The 17,665-nt window shown below is 42.7% G+C and overlaps 1 protein-coding gene across 1 annotated transcript in view; it reads right to left on the reverse strand.

The window, feature by feature from the left end:
• The window catches only part of LOC138259315 (cytochrome P450 2B19-like), a 473,070-nt gene that overhangs the window by 318,218 nt on the left and 137,187 nt on the right, over positions 1–17,665 (reverse strand). The window contains exons 3-5 of the mRNA XM_069206945.1: positions 12,944–13,106; positions 3,467–3,616; positions 801–961 (exon numbers count right to left, since the gene is read on the reverse strand). Coding sequence (XP_069063046.1) covers positions 801–961; positions 3,467–3,616; positions 12,944–13,106 — 474 coding nt within the window. The remainder of the gene's footprint in view (positions 1–800; positions 962–3,466; positions 3,617–12,943; positions 13,107–17,665) is intronic.

Here is a 17,665-nt window from a genome sequence, read left to right on the forward strand (position 1 = left end):
CCCCATGCACAGCCCTGTCACGCAGGTCACTGCCCGATTTACGGGCAGTGGTTTGCGCGACGGGTGCTGCTGCACCCGCCGCACTGCAGCATTGACGACAAGCCGTCGGCAATGTCTGGCCCAGCATTCCGCTAGGCCAGCTGGCGGAAACACTGTTTCCGCCCGCCGACCCAGTGGAATGTTGTTTATACGGCCGGCGGAGTCTCCAGGGGGCTGGCGGTCTAAACATAGAATCCCGCTGTGTTCATAATGACCCCCTTAATTACGATTATTCCACAGTTGAACAGAACATACTGATGAATGTCAAAATATATCAGGTTATGAGAGTGAGGGCCATAAGTGACAAGTGAGTGGGAGGACACAAAACAGTAAAATGATCTTATATTATTTACAAAGTTAACAGCACTCTTCTCCAGAGGGAGACCAGCCATTTTTAAAGACCTGTACAGACATCGGTTCCGTTTGCCCTGCAAAATGAAAGGTTTCACCTCAAAGGGTACTTTGAGTGCCCTCAAAAACTGGAGATTGCCCAGCAATTTTCTTTCAGTCCAGGGCAGATCACTCAATAGGAATCTATCACCAGGCAAGTGGATCTTTCGTGGATTCCCAGAAATATTATCCCCATATGTTACCAAAAAGTAAATCATGGGATTTCCGCTGCAATACGGGTGTTTAATTCATAGGCATCAGTTAAGAACCAGATTTTAAAAAAAAGATAACGCCATTGAAAATTAGAATCTTTCCAACTGCTCATCAATAACGTACTCTTCCACCCCCATAAGTGCAGAAGTTTTCCATACCTGCCCAACAGAAGAGCGGAGAAATAGCATATGTTGATCAACTATGTGCAAGAGCTGCAGTAAATCCTGATCCTTATAATCAAAGCGTTCCCCAAACACAACCAAGAAGATTACATTGGCCACTGAACTTTGGAGTTGTTTCATCGGATTGAAGGCTTTTCCTGTTAGGGGAAAATAGGTAACAGTAAGAAAAACAAGCATTTGCAATGCAGTGGGTCTCGCGTTTGCTTGAGTTAGAGCTATTGGCATTGCAATTTCCTAACTCAACTTTTCTTGACACATAAATTGAAAATTAAAAGTAAAATAGCTGATATAAGCAAGCTGATTCAAAGCACTATGTCCGCCATGCAATTATCCATGTAATAGGGTGGATGGCCAAGGCGGGTACAAAACTGCCTCAAGGAGGGACAAACATAAAGCATTTACCAATAACAACAAAGGATTTTTGAAAGGAAAGCCCATAAATGAGTGATAGTAATGGGTTTGTGGTGGGCTAGTTAAAAGCCCACAGATAGATTACCACACATCAGAGCACTTGTGCGCTTGACCTAAAAAATTGTGAACACCACTTCTAGAGCAAGTCATCCCCCCTGGAAATACATGAAAAGAAATAAGTGCAAAATTCATGTCTGTGCTAAGATTTTCTAAACTAGCGGCCTGTTTTAGAGCTTGCCAGGCAGGGTTCTGTAGCGATCTACACTGTCCACCAAACTAACTGGCCACCGGCTGTATTTAGAGTCGGGAAGGCCATCATGTCTTTGATGGTAGTGCCACTGTTTTCTCTGCTGGAGTATACACTACAATAACTGTGCAATGGAGTTGAGACCATTATTGTAAGTACATCTCACCATCCGCGTTATTTAGAGTGGATGATATGATGTAGTAGTTTTCTGCTTGGACGACCAGGAAAAGCCTGGTGGCTCTGAACAGAAAAAAATATAAAAGTGACCTTAACACCCTGGGAGAAAATTCTTCACGAGTAGGGTTATTAGTATTTAGGTTTTTTTTAAAAACAAACTCCTGCTTTGGAAGTTTGTTTTTAAAAAACAAAAATGTTTGCTGAGACTTCAGCTGTGGTAGCAGTTTGTCTGAAGGCATAGAGATCTCCACTTGGCCGGCAGACATCTATAAATATGATGGACAGTAGTGTGGGCAGGGTGGCAGAGATGATGGCGTCCTCACCTTGCCAGATTGTGGGCCATCTGCCAAACTCTAAATCAGGCCGTAAATCTGAATTTATCAAGGTGCTCAAACAAAAATTCACAGAATTGCTCTTGTCCCCCAAGGAAATATGTTGATCCCTGATCTTCTCATTTAAGAGTTGGAAGCTTGAATTGTGGTGTATCTCAGTCTTTTAGCTGAATAGAGTTCAGTGCACTGAAACATCAATCTACATCGGAAAGCCTTCAACACTGTGTCTAGCCCCTGGAACTGGATTCCCAAAAAGGGATTTTACTATATTTTCTCTGGTCTTCCCTCTCCTTTGACAAAACCTTTTTATTAATATTGCCTCTTGCCTGTAGAATTTTGTACTGCCCCCACAATGGACATAGATGTCCTAAGAAATGTTACCAGTAATTCCTTTATATCCTCACTTTCCACTTCAACACCTCGATCCACTATATTTTGTCACTCTTATTAGGATTCTTTTGCCATCATCTCTGAATCTGAAACCAATCCCCTTTATACAAGAACTCACAAACTGAGCTCTTAAGAGTAATTTTTGAGAGGTCCCATCTAGCTTATTGAGGTCATGCCTTGCCTCATGCAAATACCACAGGGATCATTTGTTATAGTATCCATCCTGGTTTCTGGGAGACAGTCAAATCATTACAGGGTCAACTAAAGCCATTCTCCTGGTTCTTAGGGAAAATTACTTCATCTGCTGCCCAGGCTCGCATGACCAGTAGCAGAATTTCACATGGTGCAATAATTCTGGTTGAAATAACACAACCCGCAATTCCAAGTTTCCCTTGGGCCCAGAATTATGAGGTCTGCAAACTCCTGACCCATTATTTCTGGACCACGAGACACCAGCCCTGTTTTTACTGTTGGTATGGCAAACATTTTCCACCTGCGCACTGGAATTAGAAAACCCATGAGGAAAAAGATGTGGTACCTTTGAAAAATGTAGTTATTCCTATTTCAGCAAGAAAACTTGTGAATACTGGAACTTTGGTGCAGGAATACCAGCCAGACTCGAAAATTCGGGACCATAAGCATCATGTTGCAAATTCTGGCCTTATCGTAATGAGGTATTTTATTCTGTTTTTTTTTTTTACAGGAGTGCTATTATCACCTTACTCTTATAGAGATCATTTGTTACAGTACTATTAGTTTCCTCACTCTTCAACTTCCATGTCATGTGTGGTTAAATTTTACAAAGTATTGTCTGCATTGCCCTTTCTTAGAGTTATCATCTATAAATTTAGTCTTGCCTATAGTGTTCTCTCCTCAACTCAACCCAGCTGTGAACAAATCCCCTTTACTGCTTTGTTTAATCTGTTGACGACCGCAAAAAAAACTCTAAGAAGCAAACACTTGGGTGGGCATGTAGAATGGCCATTAGTATTAGTTCTTGATATTACTACTATACTTGCAATTTTTGTCCAAGCTTACTGTTCCTCTAGTAGTTAATGAGTTCTTAAAGCCAAATGAAAAGTTACCATCTGTGTCTTTTATGACCTGGATAAGCTTGTGGGCCTCCAACTGGACCCTCTCGTCCATGGATCTCTTTCCCATCCCAAAATTTCGCAGTGTAGTGATGGTGAACCTGCGCCGTGCCTGCCATTCTGCTCCATTGCTGCTAATGATGCCTGTAGACAAAGGAGACCGAACGGGAATGCTTTGAGTAAACTCTTTTCAGACACCATCCTATTGGCTTAATAAGAAGGTACATGTTCAATCACATCACATTGGGAGAGCTGTAACAGTGGCATTAACTTTGATCCATTGTTAGATTACAAACTAATTAGAGCTCACTTAGACTATCTTTTGTGGCTGAGCTAGGCCATCTAATCGCAAACTGCTACATGGGTCTCTTGCAACCACTGCCCCAGTCCTATGGCTTTGTAGAGTAAAATCAAGAGTTAGTGACTGAAATTGTGATTCGTCCATGTCTTTGGATACATGCAGCTTTGTTGCCTGTCATCACCCATGTTTGAAGAGGCTGGGCCAGATCTACTATTTGAAGTGGTAAATTTACATTCAGCCTTTGCCTCAAACAAATTAAACTCAGTTGCACAACTTTGTGAGGCAGTCACACTCTTGATACAATATCTTTTATCAGAGGATACCCTAGCACAATGTTGCCATTATTTGTGTAATGATCTCATCCTGTCTCTGGAATCATCATATTCTGCTATCTCATCAAAAACACAAAAGGGGTTATTCACAAAAGCATTTGGAGCATGCAAATCGGTTCCCTATGTAAACTACTACATGTTTTTTTGGATTGGCTGCAAAACATCTAAAATGGTGATATTCACAAACAATATGAATGAACGGTGCCTTTTTAAACTTTTGTTAATAGAGGGTTGCCTTTTTCAACTTTGCTAATAGAGATTTGGACATTTCAGGGATGATTCCCAAAGGCATGTTAGAGGATGTAAAAGATTACTCCTGTAGTAATTGTACACTTCAGTTTAATATAGGGTTCTTTAGTCCCAAACTCACTTTAATATTGTGTGTTCGTGCCTTTCTTGATACATATTATGTGATTAGTGTCTCTAGGTGCTATCTCTGTGGATGCTACATACTTCCCACTCCTGGACTGTCCCTTCCCAGGTCTAACTTCAGGTACTGAGTGACCTCATGGCATCTAGGAATTGCATGGAAATAGCTTAGGTGAGGTCTCTACCACCCACAGTTCGTAGGATGTACTCTGTTTGTTGTTATTACCACTTTATGGATAGAAGAGTCTTACAAGTCTTGTGGTAGCTGCCTTATTTTTGATAGGTGTTTTCTCCCACTTGGGAGCAGCCATGAAGAGCCTGCAGGTCTCTGTGTTGCCTGGATGGTGGCAGTCCCTGCTGCAACCAGAGCTGTTCATAGCTTGGCGATCGCAGTCCTGAATGGATTTAGTCCAAATCAAACAATAGGCTGGTGCAGGAGGGGGTCCTACTCAATTCCTTAAATGAAGTCCACATCCAAGGTTGAGCCCTCTGAATTTTGGCAGTTGTTGCCCCAACTGGCCATCAAAAATTCAGCAGTTGCATTCCCAACTTGGATGTTACAGACTCAATAACTGCAGACCCAAATGGGCCATCAGCAGTTTGGTTGGGGAACTGGCCTAACAGCCAATCTGTAATTGAAGCCCTAACTGGGCTGTCAGCAATTCAGTAGCTTCAGTCACAATTGGGCCGTCAGCAATTTGGTAACTGCAGACTCAAAAGAGCTGGCAATAGTCATGCAACTGCAGCCCTGATTGGGCCTTCGGCAACCACAAAATTGTGGTGCTGCAGTTCCTATCAAGAACCAGAACAAAACCCTTGAGAGGGAGGGCACCGTCACCAGGGTCCTCCATTATCGCTCTCAGTCAGTCTGCTTCTTTCTGGGCATCCCACAGTCACTCCCTCCTGGCCAGTGTCTTCTGGGGGGCACGGCAGGCTCATTCCCTCTCTCTGCAGCCAGACAGGCTTCTAGGTTCTTTAGGCAGAAAAATGGCTCCACCAGCAGGAAATCCAAGCTAAAAACGATGGCTGTCAGGAAGATACCAGCCCTGGTTGCACAGCAGTTCTCGGTGTAGTCTAAAGAGCACTCCTCTCCTTGGACATAGAGACCTGGAACAAAGTGAAGTGGTTTGGGTCCGAATTTCCTATACAACTGTGGACAGGGAATGTGGGTTCATTGACTCAAACTGTAGAACCAGCTTTAGGTGGTTCTTCCTAGTGTCCTTTCAAGGTTGTGCATTAAAGGAAGTCAGAATTGCTGAGAGAAGCAGACACCTTCCTTGACTGATTTGTGTGTCTTGGGCGATGCAGACAGTTCAAACACAAGCGGTTTTCTGTGCCTATGCAGGAAATTTGCCCCCTTCACTCGAATGCATGCAGAGCAAATTGTGGTGTGTTTTTTAAACACAATTTTACTCTGCAAGTAGACTAAAGGAATTAACAATTTGCCTAATTTCTTTTTGGCATCTTTCTTCTCCTACTTCTAGTGGCAAACACACAACTCTTTACTCACAGATAAACGTTCAAGTGGATTGTTACTCACTCAGTAAGTGGTAAACATACATCTTGCTCTACTCAAAACTGTTATCCAGCTGGCATATAAATCCATTTTAAGGCTATCTATTTCCACTTAATGATGATTAGGCAGGCCCTCACCCTACTTCAAGTAAACAACTGAGTGCAATCACAGACACTGTCTCGCCTGCATTATGAGATTATGATGTACTCCAGAACCTAAAAAGCAAAAATGCAAAAACATGAGCGGAGCAAACACCACTCAGCAAGGCATCATAGGAACCTTAAAAAAACAAACTACATCACATCCGTTTTCTGGGCATTTTTCTCACTCCCACGGTAACAAAGCATCAGCTTCAAGTAAACTATTGCTTTCAAGGTATGGGCCATATTTATCATTTTGTCATGCAATGTAACGCCACAAGACACCTACCTGCACTGTGTGAAAGGGCAGGAACGTGCCATATCTATAGTGTATGTAACATCAGGAAAAGAATTAAATGGCTAAGGTGCCTCATACAAAGCACTATCTAACGAGAGCGTTGGCCAATATGTTGCTTGACCATGCAGATCTCACCCAAGACATCACAATCATTTTCATAAAGTATTTTTATTTTATTCTGATGTTGGGCATGTCCTTTTAATTGAGGATTTAGCACCACTGAGGAAAAAATATAATGGCAACTTTTTTATTGACACAAACTTAAGTTATACTCTAAAATCCTAATATGAATTTTATCAGCGTTATTTACATTTTAAATTTGATATCAGTTTCATATTGAGATTTTTAACTGTTGTCATAATAAATTCCTTTCATATATAGGTGGGACAGAAATCTATTATACCTGAATTGGAGAGCAACACACGTTTTCACCCCCTCTTTCTCTTTTCCCATGGGGTATGTTCTTTTGCCTTGCGCTGGTCACTCTAAACACAGAACCATTTGGGCCACTGGCTTAATACTCGTATTTCCATAAATATATATATATAAGTTTAAAGGTCACAGTTGTTCCAGTGTCTCCACTGTTCCAAATTTGGGCCTTGACCGGCCTTTTGTAAGAATCTGGCAATAATATTTTGTGACTTTCTTGAGTTCAAGTTATTCACTGTACTGTTACTTTCTTAGTTCCTCCTCGACGTGATTCACTCACTATCCTTGATTCCTATGTATACAGATTAAACTACTGGGACGCATAGAAGCTAATGATCTGTAGTTGCAGCAAGGCTAAGTATACCCTGGCTTCCAATTTTAAAGATACTAAGATATGCTTTCCAGAAGTGCTATACTCCTTTCCTGTATCAGGAGTGGTCTAAATGTATATTTATGTTATGATATGGTGGACTGTTGATTTTAGACAGACATGTTTACAGTCAGAACTCTGCTGCTAGACTATTCCTACATGTAAAGCCACAAGGCCACATCTCTCCTGCCTTGAGGGCAGTACATTGGTTACCGGTTGCCAGAAGATTCAATTTCAAGTAGCCTTGTATCACCAACAAAGCAATAGATGGAACAGGACTACTTTTCATCAGGAATAAAATCACCAACTACATTTAACAAGTGCGACTCTGCTTCAGATTGGCACCTCGCCTCAAAAACCCACCATACAAGAAAAAAAACATGGATAGCACATCCTTCTCCATCCAAGCAGCCAAACCTTGGAACCTATTACCCCAAAACACAAGATCCATTGATAACTATCTTATCTTCAGAAGACAACTCAAGGATTGTTCTTTCCTTCATAACCACTATACTCAAGCACTAAGGTACAGCATATCCCTGTGTATATAAACCTTTACATTTTTATTATATTCTGTATCTATATATGTGAATTTCTTTGTACAAATATGTATAATAATTATGGTTCTAAAATATACTCTTTAGGACTGCTTAAGAAATGTATATATTGCTTATGGTTAAATATATATGTGTATATTAGGCTATGCTTAACATGTGTATAGGTCACTGCATAGTTTTCATTTGTTATTTGAAAAGATGCTTTTGGGTCTCTGATTTCTTTATATATCACAGTATGTAAATAGTATCATATCTATTTTTTCTGCAACTTATTTACTATTTAAATATTGAGAAAAATGTCAAATTAAAATATATATATTAGTTATTAAAATTCACAAATAAATTAGCTTAAAGTACTGCAACACTTGAAAGTCTGTGTTTCTAAAATACTACTTTAAATCTCAATATATTCACTTCCTCATATGTGTATACCCTTTCTGTCTACTTATGAATCTATATATTTATTACTTTACTCCTACTGTAGAAGAAAAAAAGACATTTGACTCAATCCAATGCACTACTCTATGTCTCACCCTATACCTCTCTCAATATATCATCTACCTCCACGCTCTGACTCATCCCAAGATTCTTTCTACGACTATGAACTTCAAAATAACCCTTTCTATATTCTTGCCTCCCTCATCTATCAGAGGATCACCCAAATCTCATTTTATTACTGCGATCTCCCAAACAACCCTTTCTAAATGTTTCCCTCATGTATTCCTTCTTTGACTCATCCCAAACCTCATTTTACTAGTATCATCTCCCTAATCCATTCCTAGAGGCTCTTTCCTCCTTCATCTCTCTTTTTACTCATCCCAAACCTCATCTTACTACTACAATCTCTCAAATAACACTTTCTAGAGTCTTCCCTCTTCTATCCATTAATCCTATTCTATTGAATTAACAGATAGCACTCAAATCAACTAATTTCTCTCTCGACACCTTCCTGCACAAAACAATCCTTTGACATTTTTTGCTCTGTCTACGTGTGCTGCATTCTGCAGCACATGCAAAAAGAAGAAAAACAAGGAGAAATAGTAACGTTTCCCCTCATCACACCTCCCCTGGGAAGGCGTAGAATTGTGATGCATTCCTAGATGCAGAACTCATGGTAAATCTAGAAATGCATCAAAATCCATGGGTGGCTGTGTGGGAACACCCATGCTCCACCCATGGGTGCCTCTTTGGGGCAGAGAAATGCAAGGCAGCGACTTGTACTGCCTTTTGTTACTCCAGATTTACCAAGCATAGCAGTGCAATGCAAGGTCTCATGTAGGCCTGGCTTTGCCTTTGCGTTATCTTGTGTTACACAAGGGCAGTGCAAACCTTTGATAAATATGCCCCTAGGTTTGCACTACACCGTTCTGCTTTACTTCAAACTAAGAGGGAATGAGGTTAAAGAATGCAAAGAATGCAGCACTCATAGTCTCAGTAATGCATTTATTAAGGCACTTCCCAGGGTTCAAACATAAGTGTACAAAAATATTAACATGAGCATTTAACTCGAATGCAGCAAAACATGCACAGCTACTAAGACAATCATAGCAGTTTAATAATAATAATCAGAAAAAATGCAATATATGAACAATGAATATGTATGCAGTGAATATATATATTTATTTATGCTTGCACACAGTAAAGCTAGATAATTAAGAATTGGAAATGCATCCCCATGGAGATCGAATCCAACTTCATCCTTGTCTTTGCCAAAGTCAAGCAGTGGTGCCCTGGACAGATGAGACAGGAGAACTTTTCCCCAATTGACCTCTGATTTTCCTGAGTAATGTGTCCACCCTCAGAAATGAGTTCCTTCTGCCTCAATGTGAAGTTTCCCCACCTTATATACCTCAAACAAACTTAAGAGGAAGGTTCTGGTAACCTCCCTTCTTTCGTGTAAATACACGCAAAGCATTGGCCAGATCAATAGGTGTATTTCCAAGACAGAGCCATACTCTTCTCTGCTATAAACATTCTTATCCTTGAACACCCATATCAGCATTGCATACCCATGTTATGCTCTCTTCCCTGGTAAGAAAATCGAAAACACGTTAACAAGCTGTGCATGGAAAAATACCTGCACCACCGATGTGACAGCATTTGAAGCTAAGCTAAGCACAAAATGGAGTCAGTGGTCAGGATGGAATCGGTGAGTAAATACAGATAACATTACATACATAAACAATAATATTTATTTCCCCTAGATACTTGTGTTCAAATGTCTTTGTATTGTTTTCAAACCATATGTATTCTAAGTGGTCTCTGACCAGTGACCTTGGTTTTCTTTTATGTCCATAAGTGGATATTCAGGCCCAACAAGTCAAGTTCATTATGTCACCCCAACTCACAGGGTCCCGGGTCCCCTCTACTGAAATACCAAGGACACTTAATTAAACATCTTGCCAGGCATACCAGTAGTCAGGAGGGCTCTGAAGAGTGCCCACTGGAACACAGGAAATCCAACTACTACTGATCATAAACCAGAATATAGTGGAAGCTCCACCACTGCCTCAAAGAGACCTGGACCCTTGGACTACTGTCTAGACCACTCAGCATCAATTCTGACAGCCCGCTATGGCAGGGCCATTACTTGCATGAAAGAACTCCACATTGGTCCACCCCTCCATTCAGATGTGATGCGGACTCAGTGTGTTCCAGAATAACTCAATGCCAATCTCGGCAAACTACATAGATTTAGGCCCTTTTGTCTTTCATTCTATGATACCTCTGAAAACTATACATCATATTGGGAAGTAGAGGATGTGCTGTATTTCTATAAAAACGGCGCATCCTTGGCCTTTTTAATGACACATAACCTGGCTGTGCCATAATGCCTCTCAAAGCGGGAGAAGAAGGGGTGGTTATTTTTTTTTTGTAATGTATAAAACAAGTTGTTAAACATAGTGCACTAGAATTATCAGTAAAAGTGCACAATTAAGTTAATGTTTCATGTATGCCACATTTAATCCTCATCTGCAAGAATGCTAATGGTATATTATTTTAGAAATGTTATTCTTTATAATCATTTTATAACATTTAAAGCACATTGAACTGAAAGTATATTTGTGTTCATTTTAGCTTGGTAGGAGAGAAGGCAGCATTCTTTTTGTGTGGTCTAATCTTCAACGTGAAAGCTTGTTTTTCCAAAGCTGCACGTGCCGAAGCCAACAAGGAGCTCATTGTGCACAAAAGATAAGAGACTCTAAGAGAAGCACGACAGTCTGGAAGGAGTATCTTTGCATTGGCAGCTATAGCTTTTAAGAATCCTGAATGCGAGGGTGTATCAAGGTGAAGTGCAGAAGGTTTTGGAAGACTGAAGGGTCAGTTATAAATGATTTGAGTTTTTGTTTTTCAAATGAGAGTTTTTATTATAATGTCATTACACCTGGAAAACCAAGATCTAATTGTGATTTAGTTGGCGAGAGATTCAGGGGCACATATATACTTGTTTTGGGCCGAATTTGCATCATTTTTTTGATGCAAAATTGGTGCAAAACTATCTCGATATTTATACTTTGGCTCTAGACCCTTCTAGCACCAAAGTTATGGAGTTAAAGTCATTTTTTGGACGTGGAAACCTAAGTTGCGTCAATGAGATGCAAAGTAGGCGTTCCTGTGCAAAAAAATTACTCTATGGCCTTAGTGCCATATTTATTCCCCTGTGCTAAAATCAAGCACGGGGGAGGATGGGTCAAATTATAGTGCAAAGCTTGCTTTGCACCATTATTTAACACCTATATCAGGGCAGGCGTTAGGGGACCTGTGGGGCTATTTCCATGCAGGAACACCATGGAATAAGCCCACAGGTGCCCTCCCCAGGCCCAGGAACACCCCCCCCCCCACACCAGAGGGACAGCGGAGGATGGGGGACCCCATCCCAGGTAAGTATGGGTAAGTAAAGGTAAGTCCTGATGTAGGCCCCCTACATGGCACTAGGTGCAATGGCCATGCCCAGGGGACACTGGTCCCTTGTGCTGGCCATTGGGGTGGTGAGCATGACTCCTGTCTTTTCTAAGAAAGGAATCATGTGGTATGGATGGTTTTGCTTCAGAAAATGACGCCAGGCTGGTTAGAGTCATTTTTTTTACTCTAACCTGCCTAACGTAATTTATTGGTGCAAAACCCCCTTCTTCCATACCACCAGCCCCACCCGGCTAACACTAGCCTACCCTTTGCACAGGCTTGCACCATTCCATCAATGTGGTGATGGCTGATGCTCAGAAATGGAGCAAGCCGGTGCTAAACTTTTTTGTATGCCACTGGCATGGGCAATGCAGGGGCCCCCTAACAGGGCCCCGTCCAGCTTTTCACTGTCTGCATAGCAGACAGTGAAAAGCGCGACGGGTGCAACTGCACCTGTCGCACGGCCGCAACACCGCCGGCTCCTATGTTGCGGCCTCATTCCCGCTGGGCCGGCGGGCGCAAACTTGGTTTGCGCCCGCCGGCCCAGCGGGAATGTCATAATGGGGGCCGCGTGAGTGTGGCCGCATTGGCAGGCGTACGGCGGTTACCGCCTGGCGGGCGGCGGTAGCCGCCTGCCAAGGTCATAATGATCCCCTTTGTCTTTTATATGTTGCTTTGAATTAATATTGTGCAACGCCTTGATTCTCCATTGGTGACTTTGTAGCTCTATACTATGATTTTGAGGCTCACTTGTGTAACTTCAGCTTCGAGTCTGTAATAAACCCCTTGGAATCTTTAATTTGGACTCTAAGGTTTAATTTGTGACTATTGAGTTGCACTGTAACTGATTTGTATAATCTAACAAAACATTTTCTCCACCCTTCCGAACAGGGAAGAAAGATTAATCGGATCCCAATGACAGAAATAGGTCCCCAGGCTGGATCACTATACAAAGAAAACAGTTCATTCATTAAATTGCCCCACTGTATTGGCATGTATATGCAAAAACCCTGTGGCAGTGGATAGGGTAGTTTATTGGTTTCATTGTTGAGACCTCCAAGAAGAAAATGTATTTATGATGATTTGAAGAAATATGCACTTAGGTGTTTGACTGACACAAAATACCTCAAGGCTCAGACAACAACTGACACAGGCCAGTAGGCTAGATTCAAGTGGTGAAATAGGACTAAGGGCCTCTAGAAAAACACACAGACCTTTAAAAACCCTTTTGGGTATGACATTTTTGTGGCACTTACCAGTTGAGCCAGTCACTTTTATATCTGAACTTACAACGGCCCGTCCTCCGAACTCTTCGGCATGGTTCACCAGTGCGTCTTTCACCGTGTCGTATCCGCACAGTAGAACAACTGGCTCAGATCCCATCCAGACTGTAACCACTGGGCCATACTTCTCACTAAGCTGCGGGGTGGAGTTGAGGTTAGTTTAGTATTCAATGAAAAGACACATTTGTCATTGTTTAATTAAGAACAACATTCTCATTGAATTCTTTACTGACTCTTCCTAAAACCCCTTCCCTTCACCGCTTGTCCTCAGTGCCACCACCTACATACATGCCAATAGACCCGACTCGGATGGGAGACTCCTGATTTTTGAAGTAAAAAATGGCTTTATTTTGGCAGTCGCCACCTAAAATGTCCTCTTCTTCAATGGAAGTCAATGGGGTAAATACATTCTCCCGATTATTTATTTAAACTCGCCCACATTCGACTGCAGAAACGTTGGCACATACGCACCTAATAATCAATATTATAAACTGTATCAGACTTGTGAAGTGAAATACAAGTTCTTTGCTTTGCTAGAATCTACACAAAACCACAAATCAAATGATGATGATTATTATTATTGTTATTGCCATTTTTTTTATAATTTATTGTATTATTATTACTATTATTATCCTTAGTAGTAATATTATTACTGCTGTTTTAAAATGGGTTTTGTAATTATTATTATTGCAATTTTTTTATTATTTGTATTATTATTGCTGTGTTTGTCATATTATTTATACTATCATTATTACAATTACTAGCAATGATTGTTATTATATAGCTAATGCTAACAATAATATCAGTAAGGTAGCACTATTGTGCAACTTAATGGTACTCTTTTCATTGATGACGGAACGGACGGCTCTTCTCAAATTCAAACTTGTGACTCACCGATCCCATCCAGATTTTAGAAAAGTGTGCTGGACTTACTGAGCTTTCTGACCAGCATCTCTGAAAAAAATAAGCCATTTGAGGTTTTTCTCGATGCAGGACGCCAAATCAATCCATTGTCTCTTCTGCAGGGCCATGTTTTGGTTTGTAAACCTCTGGATGAGAATGTAGTGGGAAATCCTCTAAGGCAGGCCTTTATTTCTCCTCATTGTTTCATCTTTCCATGTGTGCTGCATTCTGCACCACACATAGAAAGAGGAAAATGCCTCTAAGGATAGTTTTTGTGCAGGAAGGTCTCCTTTGCTGCAAAGAAACAACCCCACCTCTGACAAAGACGCCCTTGCACCATAGTGCGTGCACCAGTGAATGTACCCTTGCACCTCTCACTACGGTGCAATGGTGCATGCACTGGTGCTAGGCTGCACACAATGCGCCAGTGCAAGGAGGAAGTAGAAATGCTCCATATCTTTGTATATACATGGACTATTTCTGCTCTCTCCCCCTTTCATGTAACACAGCGCATCAACTTTGCTTGCTGCCCTGCATTCAACAACAGTTTTGTGAATGTGCCCCTCAGTCTTTTGGAGATGTGAGTTCCAATCTCACAATATTGACATGCTTAAGCTGAGTTCCCACAATGCCCATATCAAGAAAGTCAGTGGTCTATTGGAGAAGTATTTTGGAGCATCTTGTTGTAGTTCTCTCCATTTATGGATAGCTCAGTGTCTTGAAGTTTGTCTTTTAAACACAAAATCACTTCCAGAGTCCAATATTCACTTCTCTAGTCTCCTCTTCTGAGTTTGAAAGACCAGTTCAAGCTTCCCATGTCAAGGCTTCCAGACACAAGTGGCCATTTAGCAGTCACATCATAGGATCTGCTACAAGGATGATGTAACTAAGGTGTGCCATGGAATGGTGTTCAAGGGAGTCTTGTAGTGACGGAAGAAGACTTACAGCACGAAATGCAAAGGTCAGTGCATAAATAAACTGTCGTTATTTGTATGTCCAGTCCTCAGTCATTCATAGCCAGTCAGAGGTTTACAAAGCAAAAAACTAACTGTAAAATAGAAATGGTGATGGTCAATTTGTATTAGCCACAGCACTACCTCTCCAAATTCCACTTTGCCTCTGAAATTATAAGCGGTGTCCTTGTAGGAGCTGCTGTCCTAAAGACAATCTAAATGGACAATGTCTTTACAACCTAACTAAATGTGACATAGCTATTTTGAATTAAGAAATGTGTCTGCTCTGTGTTGGGAGAACATGGAGACAACAGCAGAATGGGAAGTTGGTAATGAATACTTCACTTTTAATTGTAAATTCTCAATTAGGTGAGAAAGTGAGTGGGATTCTCACAAGGGTTCACATGAGGGAATTCTGGATTATCTTCTAATGAATTTTGTACATGGGCTTGTCAGGAACAGTATGAATGTCTAAGAGACGAGAAAAATAATTTAGAAATGCCCCAGTTAGGGTCTGGCCTGAACAAGGACCTGACATAGAACACCTCGGCAAAGCTGCCAGGCCGGGTGCCCCAAACATTCTCACCCACCAAAATAGCTGAATTGAGGGCTTGATACTGGGGATGCAACAATGTATGAATGAGTTTGGAAGTGCGGTGCAGAAGGAAGAAAATACAAATGCTAGACGCCTCTCCCTGACACCACGCTGGATCCAAATTATCACTACGTTCATCCAGCGCATCGGAGAGAAGCTGCTTTGAGTCCATGGAGCTTAATTTAACTAGGAAGGTGAGCGAAGCGCAAGTGAGCCAGGGATCTGGGGCCAGATGTAGCAAAACAAAAAATTGCGACTCGCATTTTGCGAGTTGATGCGACTCGCAAAATGCGACTCGCAATTTGTAATGCAAGGAAAAAAAAGTTCCGAAATAGCGACTCGCACCCGGACTCGCAACGCAGTGTGCGAGTCCGCAGATTGCGAGGTCGCTTTTTGCGAGTGTGCAAAAAACGAACTCGCAATTAGCGAGTAGGTGTCGCAAATTGCGATTACCTTGCAAATTGCTTACAGGTGCAGCAGAACACTCCAGAAACCACACCAGAACACTCTGGAAACACTTCCTGGCACATGATGATGACATCACAGCCAGGAAGTTTACAAATACACCTGGGAGGAGGCAGGACCACACCCTTTTATAACTGCCGAATTTCACACAGGACAAACAGCAGCTGCCATGGAGGGAACCCCAAGAAAGAGGAAGCTCAAATTTTCTGAGAGGGAGCTGGAGGTGCTGACAGAGGAATGCTGTCAGCACTATGATGACTTGTTTGGGAGAGCAGTCCTCAATGTTCCTGAGGCCACAAAAAAACAGCTGTGGCAGGACATCCAGGACAAGATCAATTCCCTGGGGGTGAGCCATAGGACCATCAACGACATCAAGAAGAGGTGGTATGACCTCCTCTCCCGGACCAAGGAAAGGGTGGCTGAAAGGCTCCGGGAGATGACAGGCACAGGAGGGGGACCATCGTCTGTGCCACCACCCACACCCCTGGAAGAAAGGGTGGAAGAAACCTTGGAGCAGGAGGCAGTGTCTGGATTTGGAGACCTGGACACCTCAGAGCCCAGCACATCAACCGGTGAGTACCATGTGATATGCCTGTACCCCTATCAATGCCATACCCCCACCCACCATGTACACAGGGGCATGCACAACCAAGATAGCTCCAGTTCAGGGTAGCAAATGCCAGAATGATGCATTATGGGAAATGTAGTCTAGTAGGCAGTTCATAGGCAAATGTTTATTAGGAAGTGTACAATAGATAGTAGACACTGGCAGTCTGTTCCCCATGTCCCACAGGTCTCCAGCAAGACACCACCAACCCTCCAAGCAGCCAGGCCCATGAGGACACCCCAGGACCCCCGAGCACCCCCACCTGCACGGTCAGCAGCATCCCTGCAGTAGCCACACCTGCTGCAACAATTCCACAGGAGGCTGCCCCAGCAACAGGCAGGGATGAGACAGGTGGAAGCACAGGGCAGCCACAGCTGCGCAGGCATCGCCGGTCCATTCCATCAGGGCTGCAGTCTGCATCCGGGCTACTTCCTCCCACCACCAGTGAGGCACATCTGCTGCGTGGTCAGCGCCTACAGAATAGAATATTGGGGAGAATTAGTGGTGTGCTGCACCGCTTTGTGCGCAACAACAATGCCAGCATGCAGCACCTCAACACACGGATGGACATGATCTGCAGTAACACTGGGGACCTTGCCCTTGCCATGAGGGAACTGGCGGGAGGACTACTGGCCCAGGCCGAGGCTGGGCGGCGCAGGGATCGGCAGCTCATGCACAGACTGGACAGGATGGCCACATCCATCGGCAGGCTCGCCATGAACACCACAGGCCTGTCGAGGAGGACAGTTGGGCTGCAAGTGGAGATGGGCCATTTCGCTGGGGATGTGGCTAGGGGCCTGGGACGTCTGACCCACATCATAGAAATGATGGAGACACGGGAAATGTCGAGGGCCACAGGGGTAACACCCCAGGATAGTGAGGAGGGCTCAACAGTGAGCAGTGTCTCTGTCACTGACAGCAGGGTGCTCAGGAGTGGCAGGCACAGCACCACGGAAGCACCAGGGACCAGCCAGGCTGGCAGGAGGGGCAGAAGGTCCTAGAGATCACCCTGGACCACAAAATGTGGCACATGACGTTAATGTGCCACATGCCTGGTTAGCATTTTCCTGCCCATGGACAATCTTTACTTGTGAATAGTTTAATCAATGCACTAATAAAACAGTTATTTTTGTTCCACTTAACAAATTGAGTTTTTGGTTAATAGGTGAGTA

Source organism: Pleurodeles waltl, chromosome 9, assembly GCF_031143425.1.
Source record: "Pleurodeles waltl isolate 20211129_DDA chromosome 9, aPleWal1.hap1.20221129, whole genome shotgun sequence".
NCBI classification, from domain to species: Eukaryota; Metazoa; Chordata; class Amphibia; order Caudata; family Salamandridae; genus Pleurodeles; species Pleurodeles waltl.